General features: G+C 56.2%; 1 protein-coding gene across 12 annotated transcripts in view; it reads left to right on the plus strand.

Moving 5' to 3' along the window:
* ANO1 (anoctamin 1) overlaps positions 1 to 15,882 on the plus strand; it is a 218,213-nt gene that overhangs the window by 183,614 nt on the left and 18,717 nt on the right. For 8 of the 12 annotated variants that reach the window (XM_017948165.3, XM_017948164.3, XM_017948166.3 and 5 more), the window contains 7 exons: positions 2,041 to 2,118; positions 3,084 to 3,158; positions 7,291 to 7,492; positions 7,753 to 7,864; positions 9,020 to 9,077; positions 11,253 to 11,353; positions 13,015 to 13,160. In XM_017948165.3, the coding sequence (XP_017803654.1) occupies positions 2,041 to 2,118; positions 3,084 to 3,158; positions 7,291 to 7,492; positions 7,753 to 7,864; positions 9,020 to 9,077; positions 11,253 to 11,353; positions 13,015 to 13,160 (772 nt within the window). The remainder of the gene's footprint in view (positions 1 to 2,040; positions 2,119 to 3,083; positions 3,159 to 7,290; positions 7,493 to 7,752; positions 7,865 to 9,019; positions 9,078 to 11,252; positions 11,354 to 13,014; positions 13,161 to 15,882) is intronic. The other 4 variants (XM_017948167.3, XM_017948168.3, XM_009185434.4 and 1 more) reach the window with 1 other exon arrangement.

A 15,882-nucleotide genomic window follows, 5' to 3' on the forward strand; every position in this document is an offset into this window, starting at 1 on the left:
CTGTTCTATGTCAAACAACGAAACAGAAGCCTTTGCCAAACCAGCACCCCTGAGCAAGGAACCCCAGTTCCTTGTTTCACTCAGACTGTGAGAATGAGGGTGAGACATGTTTTGCAATGTTTTTGAGGTCATCATCTTTTTATAATAATTGTTCTTCTTTTTCCCCAAACGTCTCATTCAAATTAAGTCGTATGTGCAGCCAGGATTCTCGAAGACCTTCAGAGGTGCTTGCCAGCTTTGTTTGTTTGTTTGTTCATTTGTTTGTTTGTTAAGACAGAGTCTCTCTCTGTCGCTCAGGCTGGAGTGCATGGCGTGATCTCGGCTCACTGGTCCCCCCGCCTCCCGGGTTCAAGTAATTCTCATGCCTCAACCTCCCGGGTAGCTGGGACTACAGGCGTGCACCACCGTGCCCGGCTAATTTTTTGTGTTTCACTATGTTGCCCAGGCTGGTCTCGAACTCCTGACCCCAAGAGATCTGCCTGCCTTGGCCTCCCAAAGTGCTGGGATTACAGACGTGAGCCACGGTGCCCAGCAAAGTTTTTTTTAATGGTGTTTTTCACATGATATGGGACAAGCAGGCATGGAGTTCCTGGCCTTGTCAGCCTCTAACAGAGGCTGGAGATGCCTGCACTGAGGGATGAGGGCAGTCGAGGGAGCTCTCACAGGTCCCAACCTTGTGTCATATCTACATTTTCAGCCTTGGGGACCGATCAGGACAAACCCCTGGGTTTGTCTGTCCTTGTCAATGTGTCAGGGGACAGTGCTCCACAGGTTCAAAGTGGTCGGGGGTTGCAGTTGCCAAAATCCCATCTGGAGGGTAAAGTAGGTGCTCTAGAAAGCCTCCTCCCAAGGCCCAGCTCTTCAAACACAATGAGAATTTGGGGTACAGCTCGGTCCTCCTATAGCCAGGAAGTACGTCTTTTTAAACACCCTTGAGGATCTGAGCAGGACTGAAAGGTATGCAGAATACGACCATAAAAGCAGGAGTTATCGCCCTAAAATAGACTGTCTGTCTGACTTAACTCATCAGACATGCACGCCGGGTGCCAGCTGCCCTCTGAACTGACCCTTCAGGACCTCTGCCCCTCATTCCCTCCTGGGAAAGCAGAAGGCCTGGATGCCACCATCTCTAGGGCCCTGCAGGCATCCAGCGTGTTTTCAGGGCAGCGTCCCGGCCCCCAAGCCTGGGTGGAAATGTCAGTGTATGGCCCCCAAGATAGCCCACCCTGTAGCTGTGTGGTCGCACCCCTTAGAATGAGCATGGGTGGGTATTCCGCTCCTTCCTGAGGGGGAGAAAAGGGCTTTGTGGCACACACTATGTCCATTTAAGGCAAGGGACCTAACCAAGCCACAACAGCGAATCTGGGCAACGGGGGCCGAAAGGAAGCCACCACTTGGACCCAGGGTCCGTCTGCCTCTGTGGCCCGTGGCTTGCCTTCAGCCCAGGCTCTCTGATCACATGAAAGCAACAGAGGCATAGGGGTTTATTTTTGCAGAGCTCAGAGGTACCCCCAGGCCCTGTCTGCTTCTGATGGGCCGTACCCTTTATTTCCTCCTCCGTTCCATTTGGCTCCCAGCGGCTGCCCTCTGGTTTTGATTTCCCTCCAGCTATGGCACTGAATTCATTTATGAATTCATTTGTGAAAAGAGGCCCACCACCTAATTGGCACATGAGCTTGGGCTCCTGGGTGTGGCTTCCTTCCTGCTGTCATAAGACGCTGGTGTTGGCCGCTACCTCCCGCTGGAATCCAGCTGCCGTCTGCGAGGTGGGGCCTGACGCGGTCCAGTGGAGGATGCCTGCTGGAGTCTCTCCTGTCTCCACCACCTTGGTTACAGATGTTCTTTCCGAACGTGGGTCTCTGCCATCTCCTATCTGTTTAAAATGCCCAGAACCCGAGTCAGCCTTGGCAGTGAGCTTACGGCTGGCACCGGGAGGGGCCAGCCTGCTGCCAAGATGGGGACGGTTCCCTGGGCCCCGCAGTCTGCGGCCCACCTCCCGCTTCACCACACGGTGCTCTCTTTCCCCCCACCCGCCCTCAGAAGCGCCGGCATATCCCAGAGGAGTCAACAAACAAATGGAAGCAGAGGGTTAAGACAGCCATGGCGGGGGTGAAATTGGTACTTTTCTATTTTGCGGGCAACGCGCGTCTTGACTGTTTGCAGGCAATCAAAGTCGATTGTGTTTTTCTTCAACAAACTGTTGTTTTTTTTTTTTTTTTTTTAACATTCACATCCATGTTTCTCTGTCTTCCTTCGGCACCCAGCAAGCCCGGCGCGTTGCGATGGCACTGCATGGCTGTGGTGGGTCTGCGGTGGCGGGGGCGGGGGGCTCTGGCTTGATTTGGAGCTCGTGAAACGTGCTTGTCACAATTGCCTGCAAGCGATTCTTGGTCTTCTCGTTAACACGCATGCCACCCACCCCTGGAATGAGTGGCCTCCGGTGTCGTGCCCCTGTCCGCATTCCGTGACCTAATACATGCATTTTCCCATGGAAAAAATCCACCTCCATTTGCAACGTCCCGGGTTAGTGATGAGCTTCTACCTAGGGTTTCTCCAGACCAAGCCAACCTTGGGTGCTGAGAGCCTTCGGGCCATGTGTCACCACAGACGACGTTTGAACTTGTAGTGCTAGCTGCTTGTTTCAACTTGCTCCACAAAGGAAAAATAACTATTATGGTCTGGGTGGCACTGGGAAAACATCTTCCATCTTCTAGGCTTAGAAGTGAGACTTTTAGCTGAAGACATGGACTGCAGGTCCAAGTTTCTCCCAGACGTGGATCCAACAGTCTTTAGAAAGGCAGCTGGCATTACAACGCCCTGTACACAGAGGAATCACAGTATTTAACGGCTCTTAGTCCTGTTATCCTGTGACATAGGTGATAAACCCCCAAATACTTCTTGGAACCCTATGCGTTTGCACTGGCTCATCACCTGTGGGCATTTTTGAAGGCTTTTCTGAGTACTTCTGTTGTTCAAGTTGTCCCTGGGCCCACGCACACACACACACACACCCCCATGCTGACACACAGACATGTCTCATCGTGATGGTTCCAGCCAGTGACGGGCATCGTTTTGTGTTGTAGACTGACAAAGTGAAGCTGACCTGGAGAGATCGGTTCCCAGCCTACCTCACCAACTTGGTCTCCATCATCTTCATGGTAAGTTCCAGAAGGTTAAGGCCAGAGGAAGTCAGGGGAAACCACAAGGAAGTGATTGGCATCAGCCGGGCGTGGTGGTTCACACCTGTAATCCCAACACTTTGGGAGGCCGAGGCGGGCGGATCACTTGAGGTCAGGAGTTCGAGACCAGCCTGGCCAATATGGTGAAACACCGTCTCTGCTAAAAATACAAAAATTAGCTGGTGTCGTGGTTCATGCCTGTAGTCCCAGCTACTCAGGAGGCTGAGGCAGGAGAATCGCTTGAACCTTGGAGGCAGAAGTTGCAGTGAGTAGAGATCACGCCATTGCACTCCAGCCCGGGGGACAGAGCAAGACTCTGTCTCAAAAACAAACAAAAAAAAAGGAAGTGATTGATGTCCTCCAAGACCTGATTCAGCCTTTCACATGGCAGTACCATTGGTCCCAGGGTGCGCCGGCCCCATCTCCTCTGGGCAGTGGGTAGGTGGGGAAGACTCACCACTACCCCTGAAATGGGAAGGGACCAGGGTTCCAAAGTGACCCCCAGTGGGGGTTTCACATGCCAGTGGGTACATGAGATGATTTCAGTGGTCCCTGATACACAGCTTTCATTTTGAGAGACATGATTTTTTAAGTATCTAGTAATTCAAGCCTGGGATTCAAAGGTATCATTTAAGAAGAAACTGAAGACTTTTTAAGAAAGCCATTAAATTGGCTGAGTGCAGTGGCTCACACCTGTATTCCCAGCACTTTGGGAGGCTGAAGCAGGAGGATTGCTTGAACTTAGGAGTTTGAGACCAGCCTGAGTCACATGGCAAAACCAAAAATACAGAAAGTAGCTGGCGTGGTGGTGCACGCCTGTGGTCCCAGCTATTCAGGAGGCTGTAGTGGGAGGATTGCTGGAGCCTGAGAAGTCGAGGCTGCAGTGAGCTGTGGTTGCATCACTGCATTCTGGCCTGGGTGATACAGCGGGACCCTGTCTCAAAAAAAAACTGTTTATTTTGTGACCAAACATGACTTGAGCCCTGATACAGGCATCAGCATTAAATTAAGTAAAAACAAATTTTAAAAAGTTTTTAAAAAGAAAACTATTAAATAAATAACACGCAGACAGGACACGATAGTGCTACTCAGGGGACCGCAAGTCTGTGACGTGGCTCATGGGCAAACATCTTGTGGCTTTTAGGGGATTTCAATCCCAGGGATTTCAACCCCCAGTTGATTCGGCCTTGGCCGCATACTAGCTGTGTTTCCATCACCCAGCAAGGGCTCGGAGCCAGCTGTGGTCATGTTAGAAATGACCCTGCCCTTGTCCAGTCTGACAGCTTGAAGGCAGCTCCTCCTGCGGCCACCAAGCCCAGAGACCTGGTACTCGGAGACCCAGGTTGGCAGCTGTGCACTGAGGCCCTCACTGGAGTGTCTCATTCAGTCCTTGCCACTGGCCAGTCCTGGTACCATCCCTCTCCTGCTGACACAGCAACTAAAGCTGGAAGACTGCACCCTCTCCTCTGGCACCAGCCAGAGGCGGTGGCCGTGGTCACTATATAGTCACTGGCATATGCCTGCAGAAGCCGGTGCCAGTTGGACTGCCTGCTCCAAGATCCATGCCATTCTGTAGGAACTTGGAGAGACAGAGGCAGGGGGCTGTCTTTGTTTTCTGGGTTGGGTGAGGGGCCAAGGGCCCCCTGATCGAGTCGTGGAAGCAGCGGGAAGATCCAGTGTCCCCTCATGCTCTCAGGCACAGTAAGAGGGACCCCGGCCGACATAAAGAAGTCCAGAGCAGGGTGGTCTCAGCGGCGGGGCCTGCTCATCCCCCTTACCTGGAGAAGGAGAGCCCCTCAGTGGGAGCTGGGGGCTGTTGTGCTCTCCAGTGACTTGGTGGGAGGGCACCTGGCCTCGTGTTGAGGAGATGTGTCCCCTCTGGCCAGGCGCCAGGCGAGGGGGCTGGGGGATAGCCGGAGCCTCCCCATCCCTCACCCAGCAGAGGCTAGCCTGAGGTTCAGCCACTCCCACTGCAGAAGCAACAGCATTGTCACAGAAGGGCCAGTGAGGGGCCGGGAAGGAGGTGGCCGTCTAGGGCTGGTCTGGTGGCCTCACGATGCCATCAGAGTCACTGGCTTCTCTGACCTTCTGCTCGCCTGTCCTAGGAGCAGGTCCCCTCTTGGTCACAACATGGCTGCTGCACCTCCAACATCACTTCCACTCTCCAGGCTGGAAGAAGGGGAAGGGCGGGGGAAGAGATGGGCCAGGGGTGGCAGCCCCTGTCTGAAGGTGCTTTCGCAGAAGACCTGCCACACCTCTGCTTGCATCTCATTGGTCAGAACTGGTTCACGTGGCCACCTCCTCTGCAGGGAGGCTGAGGAATGAGCACGCACTGCCGTCTCAGCAAGGCAGGATGGTAGAGGAAAGACAGAGAGGATACTGGATAGGGAAGTAGCCGGCTCTTTTCCCAGCCTTGACATCCTGGTAAACCCGTCAAGGGCTTCATAGGGTTGAAGAGGACACGGCTTTGTCTTCAACTTGGGAGTTTCATTCAGTGAACAAACATTGGCTGAGCACCTAGGATGTGCCCCCTCATGCCCCTGGTCCTGGAGATGCAGGGGAGATGGACCAGGGAGACTGGAAGGGAGCCTGCCGCAGGGTGTGCCTGTTGTGGGCCCAACTGCCCCATGGCAGGGCAGGGGACACGCCTGCTGGGGTGGAGGGCCTCCCCCGCGGAGTCTCCCACAGGCCCGGTGCTCCACCTGCACCTCCGCATGCTGGCACGGGGACAGACATCCTGTAGGCCTCTTGGCAGGACTGAGGGGTTTTCCAAAGAAAACCCTCGTTCCCCGGAACTGGCCAGGAACTGGCCAGGGAGTGGTCCCCACGCCTCGCAGCAGGGCTACTCCTTCGTCAGGGTGTGGTGAGGGCTGCAGGCATTTTCCTGGACAGGGTGTGGTCACCATGTGTTACTGGCAGATGCCTGCAGAAGCCGGTGGTAATGGCCCAGAACGTGAAATAAGAGCTTTTCTAGGTTTCTGAAAGCTGCGGACTCCCTCTGGGGCAAACAGACCCATCCCACGCTGCAACTGGGAGACACAGAGGGCAGCCCCAGGCCTCCTGGGCCTGTCCTGGGAGCTACCCGTGACCATGCTAGCAGGGACGGGACCTGCCCTCTGCACCGTTGCATGGGAGCAAATGTGCGATTTCCTGGAACGCGGGGACACAGGGTGACAAGATAGAGCCTGTGTCCTGTGGGTGGTTTCACGCCCAGGGGAGGAGCCTGACTTTGCTGTGAGCTTCTCCTACCCAGCCCTTGGTCCATCCATCCTCAATGAGGGCTCAGAATGGGGCATCCACACCCCTGGGCAGGGCAGGGCAGGGTGAGGGAGCCCAGACAGACAGACAGACAGCAGTGTGTGGAACAATCTTGTCATTGTAGCCAGCTCCCACCACGGTTTCTCAGGCAACCGCCAACCCAAGTTTTATGGAATGTTCTGGTCCCACGGTAGGTTTGGCAAGAGGAGGAGCTCGCTCTGGTGGGGGAGCTGGAAGGGAGCTGCTGGCTGGGAGAAGGGACCCAAAGCATCTCCAGCCAGACCCAAAGCCCTGCCCCATCCCAGGCAGCACCCGCCTCCTTTACCAGGGGAGTCCCCGGGAGGTGGCTGTGAGGGAGGCACACCTCAGCCCTGCACACCATGTGAGGATGTCCCTGAGCTCACCATGGGTTGGGGGAGAAGCCCCTCCCAGCAGTCAGTCTGCTCTGGGACCAGCCACTGGCCTGGTGACCATACTGTGTCCTGGGCTCTGCTTGGGGACCGTGCTTGGGTTCCAGGAAGATGGTAGCGCAAAGATCTTGTGAACTGCAGGCTTGGGTAGACCGCCTGGTAAATCCCAGCTCCTGAGCTGGGTGACCTGGCCTGTCTACGTAATCTCTCTGAACCTCAGTGTCCTCTTCCTTGGAACAGAAACTAGCCCCTCGTCCATCTGTCTCTAGTTAATGCACAGAAAGTGCCTAGCATTTGGCAGGTGCTCAAGAAATGTCAGTCCTTGTTTTGAAGCAGAAGAGCAGGAAGGTTGGGGGACAACTGGGCTGAGGGAGTAGATGGGGCAGGCCCAGGAAGGTCCTGGGTGGGCCCCCAACCAAGAGCGCCCCTTCCCCCCCCTGCAGATTGCAGTGACTTTTGCCATCGTCCTTGGCGTCATCATCTACAGAATCTCCATGGCTGCCGCCTTGGCCATGAACTCCTCCCCCTCCGTGCGGTCCAACATCCGGGTCACAGTCACGGCTACTGCGGTCATCATCAACCTAGTGGTCATCATCCTCCTGGATGAGGTGTACGGCTGCATAGCCCGGTGGCTCACCAAGATCGGTGAGTGCCCACATTTCAGGTACCCATGGCCTGGACTCAGGAAGCCGGAGTCGCCTGCCTCTTGCTGTGCACCCTTGAGTTTGTTGCTTAACTTCTCTGGGCCCCAGCTCCCTGGCCCTGAACGGGGATCCTGATCACAGGCCCTGGCACGCCTATGAGAGCCAACTGAGTGATGGTGCCAGTGGCCAGCTGAAGACTGGATCAGGCTGTTGGGGGCCATCCCAGCCACAGCCTCAGTATCATCCTACGCCTCCCTCTAGAGGTCCCGAAGACGGAGAAAAGCTTCGAGGAGAGGCTGATCTTCAAGGCTTTCCTGCTGAAGTTTGTGAACTCCTACACCCCCATCTTTTACGTGGCGTTCTTCAAAGGCCGGTAGGGACATCTTCAGCATTTTCCCCACCTCGCTTCTCCCAAGTCCAGGGGAGGGCTCTCCCTCCCCACAGGCGGGGGGCACCTGGAGCCCAGGACAGGGCAGGCACTGTGGCACCCGCAGCCGATGAGGGTCAGGGAGAAAGCCTGGGCCCTGCTGAGGCTCCAGAGCGGCCGGACCCTGGGCGGCAGGGAGCCCAGGCAGTCAGGACCCCAGGCAGTGAGGATGGGGCAGTGAGGACCCGGGATTGAGGGCCCTGGGCAGTGAGGACCCCAGGCAGTGGGGACCCCGGGAAGTGAGGGGTAGGGAGGAGTCCACAGAGTGGGGACAAGGAGAGAGGAGGGCGTGGAAGTGCGGCTGCTGGCCACTTGAGCCCTCTTCACAGCTCCTGGTGGGGTGAAACCTGTCCCGCCTGGACCCTCTGGAGCCGTCCCAGGCTGTGGTGGGGCCTGCGGCCCACCCACAATGATGCCCCCGCCTCCACCGCCACTCCCGCAAGGGGCTGGCTGGTCTCATCTCAGAGCCCCCCAAAAGGCCGCCTCCTCCACATCATGTGATTCACCAGTGCCATGCCCGCCCTCCTGGCCCAGGGCCCCAGGGCCCTGCCAAGGGGTCCAGTCCTCGCTGAGTGCATCCAGGATGGAGCAGGCTCTCGGAAGCCTCCACACCCCACACCAGCCCCTAGAAGGCTGAGAGGCTGTCTATCCCCACCCAAGGTGGCCTTTGGCCACCACCTGCCCCAGCTGCCCGAGGTCCCCAGAGTGCTTCTGTGCCAGCTGTCCATGGACATCACTGTGCCAGCGGCACGTCCTGAGTCCCAGGGAAGCTAGCGCAGCAGCTTGCAGTCTTCAGACCACGGTGGTCTTTGCCTTAATGCCCCGCTGGGCCCCCTTCCCACTGCCTCTCAGTCTCATGGCCTCTCACTGAAGAAGTTCCTTTTTCTGACCCATCTCTGGGTTTAGGAATCCAACCTTTGACCAGTGAAAACCACTGTGGTCATCTTTTAGCAGATGTGACCAGGCAGGGAGAGCCACCTGTAGATACCCTTGAGGCTGGGCCTGCAGGACTCACACGCCGCACAGTCCCCACTTGGGGGTCTCTCCCGGAGCTGAGCTAGGGGCTCATCTTCTTTCTAACGACCTCCCCCATCGTTTCAGGTTTGTCGGACGCCCGGGCGACTACGTGTACATTTTCCGTTCCTTCCGGATGGAAGAGGTAACCGAAATTTCATTCGTTTCTGATAGCCCCTTGTGTTTTGCTTACGATTTGTCTACACCGTGCTTGGGAGAAGCACTTGGGAGAAGCAGCCGCAGCATATTCGTTCAGCAAAGAGCAGTGCTTTCTTTCCCTCCTGCTGGGAACTTTTCTGTTCCCCTGACGTGGTGGGGCAGGCTTTGATCTTATTTGGTGTGTTCATATAGAATCACCTAGAAGGGTAAACTCGCTATAGAGTTTATGAAAGAAAAACAGGACATCTGGTTTTTCTTTTCATTTCTTTTTTTGTGAGACTGAATATTTCTCTTCTGGTTAAGATGAATGAATGAAGGCTGGGCGCAGTGGCTCATGCCTGTAATCTCAGCACTTTGGGAGGCCGAGACTGTTGGATCACCTGAGGTCAGGAGTTCGAGAGCAGCCTGGCCAACATGGTGAAACCCCATCTCTACTAAAAACACAAAAAATTAGCTGGGCGCAGTGGTGTATGCTTGTAATCCCAGCTACTCGAGAGGCTGAGGCATGAGAATCGCTTGAACCTGGAAGGTGGAGGTTGCAGTGAGCTGAGATTTTGCCACTACACTCCAGCCTGGGTGACAGAGCAAGGCTCCATTTCAAAAAAAAAAAAAAAAAAGATGAATTAATGAGGACAAAACAGAACTTGGCTACCTTTGTTTGTTTTTTTTTTTTTTAACTAGACATTGAAATGCTTGTCTCTTTACCCTCAAACACCATGCTCGTGGCATTTCACTTCTGCCCAGCGATCCTGGCCACAGAAGGTCTGGTTGTGCCAGCCTGGTTCAGCCTCTGTCACGGCCCATGGACTTGCTCCACTGTTTCACAACCAGGGGCTCCATCAAACCAAGCCGGGGCTTCAGGGCCTATCAGTGGTTCTGGTCTCAGCATTTCCAACCCACAGCGTAATTTAGCTTATCAGAAAATAAGAGGGTGGGTCTTCTTGATAAAGACCGTGTGGAACAAGGTATTGAGGATAGGGTGGACATCAGGTACAGGGTGATCTGGCTGTCTGGAGTGCAGCCTAGAGGTTCAACTACCTGAATGCAGGCCCCTGGGCAGCCCAAGACATGGGCCTCCTCCACAGTAATGGGCATCTGTGCCAAACTTATGAAATGCTCTTTCCTTTTTGTATCATCATCCCCTGTCACACTCGTCCTGGGTCAGAGAAGTCATATAATAAAGCAAATGGTGTAACTGCTTTTTCTGAAAGCATGGCTCTCCAAGACAGATGTGGGGATTTACTAGGTTTTATTTGGAATGCAGAACAAATTTACTGTGCCTCAGGGGTCGCCACGCATCCCTGGTGTTCCCTTTGCTTGGACAAGTTAAACTTCCAGCACAGATAGGTTTCTGACTGTCACCTGCTTGCGGGGTCCCTGGCCTAAGGTGGCACAGGCCCACTGCGTCAGGGGCATTAGGCCTTAGGGGTGACTTCCGCCTCCTGTGGAGCTTGCCTGCTGCATGCGCTCAGCCTGCCATGGTGGTACAGAAGCAGTGGATGGTGACTGGTGCATGGGACCGGCCAGTGGCACTGGGAAAAAGGAGGCACCCTGAGGCCCTGCCCCACCCCTGCCTACTCCCTCCCAATGTGCTCCCAGCTCCCAGCCGCAGCCCCCAAGCCCAGCAGCCTGTAGGTGGGGTGTGCCAGTTTCCTGGGGCTGCCGCAACTCAATCCCACAGACTGGGCGGCTTCAAATAACAGAGATGGAGTCTCACAGTTCTGAAGGTCGGAAGTGCAGCATCCAGGTGTTAGCCAGGCTGTGTTCCCTTCAAGGGTTCTAGGGGAGGACCTGCCTTGCCTCTCCCAGCTTCTGGGGACTACAGAAGTTCTCATGGTTCCTTTACTCGTCCACTCCACCCTCTGCCTCCATCTTCACGCGGCCTCTTCCCTCTGTGCCCGTGTCTTCTCTTCTTCTGAGCACACCAGTCCTCGGATGGGCGCCCACCCTACCCCAGCATGAACACCCCCTGACCTGACTACATCTGCAAAGACCCTTTTTGCAAATAAGGCCACGTTCCCAGGTGGCGGGGATTAGAACCTGAGTGTCTTTTTTTGGAGGATGCAGGTCAACCCATGGCATGAGGGTGGGCCTCCTTGCAGGGCTGCGGTCCCTCTCCCGGTGTCCCTGTAGCGGGGCTGATGCTGCTCTCTGTCCACAGTGTGCGCCAGGAGGCTGCCTGATGGAGCTATGCATCCAGCTTAGCATCATCATGCTGGGGAAACAGCTGATCCAGAACAACCTGTTCGAGATTGGCATCCCGTGAGTGCGGCGGGTTAGAGTGGCAGAGGCGAGGCGGGCGGAGGGTTGTGTGGATGGCTCCTGCGGTGGTCTGGGTGGACGCAGGGCTTCAACCAAGATGGGGGCACCAGAAACAGGGAGAGAAGGAGGACACAGAGGAAAGATGAGGCAAAAGCCACCCCAGGTCAGGCATGGTGGCTGACGCCTGCAATCCCAGCACTTTGGGAAGCCGAGGCAGAAGGACCATTTGAGCCTAGGAAATCAAGACCAGCCTGGGCACAAAGCAAGACTGCACCTCTACAAAAAATAAAAAGTTAGCCAGGTGTGGTGGTGCGTGCCTGTAGTCCCAGCTACTCAGGAGGCTGAGGCAGAAGGATCGCTGGAGCCCAGGAGTTCCAGGCTGCAGTGAGCTGTGATTGTACCACTGCACTCTGTCTAGCCTGGGCCACAGAGTAAGACCATGTTTTAAAAAACTAAAACAGGGCCAAGCGCAGTGGCTCATAACTGTAATCCCAGCAGTTTGGGAGGCTGAGGCGGGCGGATCACTTGAGGTCAAGAATTCGATATCAGACTGGCCAACACGGTGAAACCCGTCTCTACCAAAAATACAAAAATTAGCCAGGCGTGGTGGTGGATGCCTGTAGTCCCAGCTACATGGGAGGCTGAGGCAGGAAAACCCCTTGAACCCAGGAGGTGGAGGTTGCAGTCAGCCAAGATCACATCGCTGCACTCCAGCCTGGGCGACAGACTGAGACTCTGTCTCAAAATAATAAATAAACAATAAAAACATTAAAAAATAAAGCCACTCCATTTTGGACAAAGGAGGGAGACGAAGTCAGAATGATACCCCACTCCATGCTGGCTGGGGATGTGGGGTACCACCAGGTGCCCCCAAGCCCAATGCTGGCTCCCCAGGGTTTCCAGATGGAGGCTGGGGGACTCAGCCTCCTTATTACCTTGTACCTTCAGAAATCCATATCCCATTCCCGCCTCCCCAACGGCTGCTAGGTCTCTGGAGTCAGGAACTTGTTGGGCCATTTTCCATGATCTGTGTCTTTCCCCAAGAGTCCACTTGGGCATGACCAGCCTCCACTGTTCTTGTGTCCCTGATGCCTGCTGGGCCCTCCTGTGGGTCACAAGTGGCCGTTTGCCCTCCCTGAACCTCCATTTCCTTCTGTAGCCAGCAAAGCCATGACGCTTACCCCCTGCCTTTTGGGGAAACGGCAGAGGAGATCATATAAAGAAATGATTGCAAACAAGTGCATTTTAGATTTAAAGCAGAAACTTAGAAATATCACTAGAGGCCAGGCGCAGTGGCTCATGCCTATAATCCTAGTAATTTGGGAGGCAGAGACGGGCGGATTGCCTGAGCTCAGGAGTTCAAGACCAGCCTGGGCAATACTGTGAAACCTCATCTCGACTTAAAATACAAATAATTAGCTGGGCGTGGCAGCGTGTGCCTATAGTCCCAGCTACTCGGGAGGCTGAGGCAAGAGAATTGCTTGATCCCGGGAGGCAGAGGTTGCAGTGAGCTGAGACAGTGCCGCTGCACTCCAGCCTGAGCAAAGAGAGTGAAACTCTGTCTCAAAAAAAAAAAAAAAAGACACATCACCAGAGGTGCCAGACCCGAGCCCCAGATTCACCTTTCTGCAAACCTAACTGTGTGGTGTCACATCTCTCAGGAAGATGAAGAAGCTCATCCGTTACCTGAAGCTGAAGCGGCAGAGCCCCCCTGACCACGAGGAGTGTGTGAAGAGGAAGCAGCGGTATGAGGTGGATTACAACCTGGAGCCCTTCGCGGGCCTCACCCCAGAGTACATGGAAATGAGTGAGTGATGGCCGGGACAGGCAGGTGACGTCAGGATAGAAATCAGGCCAGCATGCCACCTGGAGTGGGGAAGGGCTGCAGGGGCATGATGCCCCCGACCCTGCGGTGCCCAGCATCCCTCCGGAAGCATTGGGCGGGGAGGAGGGAGATGCAGACCCTGGGATCCTGGTGCTGCTGCTCCCTTGGGTCGGTGAGCATGGCTGTCCTGTCTTCCAGAGGCCCAGGTCAAGCAGCCACGGTCCCCAGGCACGGTCCCCAGGCACAGTTCCCTTCAGTGCAACCCGAACCCGGCCTCGGCTGTGCAGCTCTTCCTCCTCCCTCAGTCTCCCTCAGCAGCCGAGGGCTCAGCCCTGCTAAGCTACAAGATCCTCCTCACTTGAAACCCCCGGCAATCCGAGGTCCCTCGTCTCAGCCCCAGGGCCCTTCAAGCCTCCTGCTTTGGGTCCATGACTCATCTCCCCTTCCTGGTGGTGAGCTCCTGAGTTGCAGGAGCCAGGACTTGCTCACCTGTGGGCTGGCGACAGCTGCCCCTAGCACAGGGCAGGTGCTCAAAGGAGACCCAGGGATTGAGCCTTACCCCCCTCAATCGTGTGACTGGCCAGGAGGATGCCAAGAGGCGGCACATACCTTTAGGGGGTGGCCAAGGAGAGCTGGGAAGAGGCCAGGTGCAGTCCGCACGGCTCTGGACTCTCCCTGACCTGGTCACTTACCTCCCCCTCCTGCTCCTGTGCTCTGCACATGCTGGCCTCCTTGCTGCTCCCCAGCCCCACGGAGCTTGGGCCGCCCCGGGGCCTTTGCACTAGATGTGCCCTGCTGGAATGCCCTCCCCCAAATACCTGCATGACTCACTGTCTCCTGCCTGCCGGGCTCTATTCGGAATGTTCCCCAACAGAGAAGCCTTCCCTGACCACCGTGTTTGAAAGGGGCAGCCCCTGCCCGACACGGCCACGACCCCCACCCCTCCCCTGCTTGGTGTTTCTGCTTCCCAGCAGACAGCCTCACCCCGTCATCCCTCTTCTGTCTCCCCCTGGTAGGATGGCAGCCTCGCCCTCTCTTACTCCTCATCCCATAGCCGTGCTCCTAGAGCAGGTCCAGGTATACAGTGGGTGCTCAATGGGTGTTTGCTGACTAAATGGATGAGCAAAAGTAGTCAGGAAGACTGCTGTAGACGGGGCTCCGAGCATGCAGTGCCCCTGGCCACCAAGGTCAACTTCTCTAAAATGCCCGTTCCCAGGCTTGTCCCTGGTCTGCTCCAGGTGAGACCTGGCAGGCTGCATTTTGAACAAAGGCCTGGGGGTAAGGGCCCCTTAGAGGGCGGGGAGCATTTCTGTTTAATTTCACCGCAAGTGCTGCCCTGTGCCCCTCCTGTTGGCCGAAGTGTCCACATATGTCACTGCTGGCTCCCCAGACAATTGTGCAAGGAGCACCCTGCCGCTGACCAGAGGAGAGGAATCTTAAGTGTGGCCTTCTGTGGCTCCTCTCTGTTTTCTCCTGGAATAAAGTCCAAGCTGAACCAGGGTCAGGCCGGTGGGCAAACGGCTCCCACCGTTTAAACTCAGCATTGGCCACTCGTCCAGGAGGGAGGTGGCCTCCCCTGCCTGCAGGGTCACTCCTTCCACAGGAAACCCCAGGAAGAATAGAGCCCCAGACACCAGCACAGCCTGCAGTGGGCCACGAGACTGGCAGCCCCTTCCCTGGATTTATTTTCCTAGTGGCTGGACGTCACGTCCCGAGTTCCTGATGGGTTTGGACAAAGGGGATTTCTGGAGCAGACGCCTCCTGCCCACATACACGGGGAATGGTTCACCCGTGCCCCACCCTGCCCCCACTGACCGAGGCACATTTCCACACCCACTGGCTTTCTCCCCACCCCGTGGGCTGCCAGTCTGTTCCTCCAAGGAAGGCTCAAGCCACGGATGTGGATAGATGGGGAGAACAAGCCCATTTAGGAATGCCCCACCTCCCCGCCCCCCGTACCCTCCCTCCCTGGCCCCAGCCCTGGCAGTGTCTCCAGCTCCCCGGTCATACCCTTAGTGCTGGAGTAGGCAGCACCACTCGGAAGTGAGAAAGCCCACCCTGGTGAGTGACCCACAGCCTCAGGCCTCAGCAGCCCCCGGCCCTCATGCACAGCACACACCACCCTACATAAGCAATCCCTTATCCCCTCCAGGGACCTCAGGCAGGACCAGAGAACTCCCACTCAGCCCACCTTGCCAGGGCGAGCAAGACAGCCCAGGGACAGAACTTGCAGGGCACTCCCCGCCATGGCCCATCCTACATGCTAACAGTGCTCACACTCAGGGCACCCCGCACGGCCTACCCCACATGCTAACAATGCCCACACTCAGCCCGCCAGGCACACAGTGACATTCTGCCGGCTTCCTTGTTTACCGCCTGGCACCAAATGCCCTTGGACTGGGTCCTGCTGTGCAGTTCCTGAACCAGCTTTCCTGCTCAGTTCCACTCAGCAACCTTTTCCTGACCTTCTCCTAGGAGCCCAGCCCCGTGCTGGATGCAGCATCCAAAGCCAAAGAAGCCCCAGAGCCAGCTCCTGGGTGGGACGATCCCCAGGGGGAGGGCCGCAGGGGCAGAGGCGAGGGACTGTCCTTGGTCCCACCCGGATCCAGGAGGCCTGATGCAAGGGAAAGTTTGGGGCTCTGGAAGATGCAGCCATGCAGGCAGGTCCCCCAGGTCCCAGGGAGCCCCCATGATGGAAGCAGCA

This window comes from Papio anubis, chromosome 12 (genome assembly GCF_008728515.1).
Source record: "Papio anubis isolate 15944 chromosome 12, Panubis1.0, whole genome shotgun sequence".
NCBI lineage: Eukaryota > Metazoa > Chordata > Mammalia > Primates > Cercopithecidae > Papio > Papio anubis.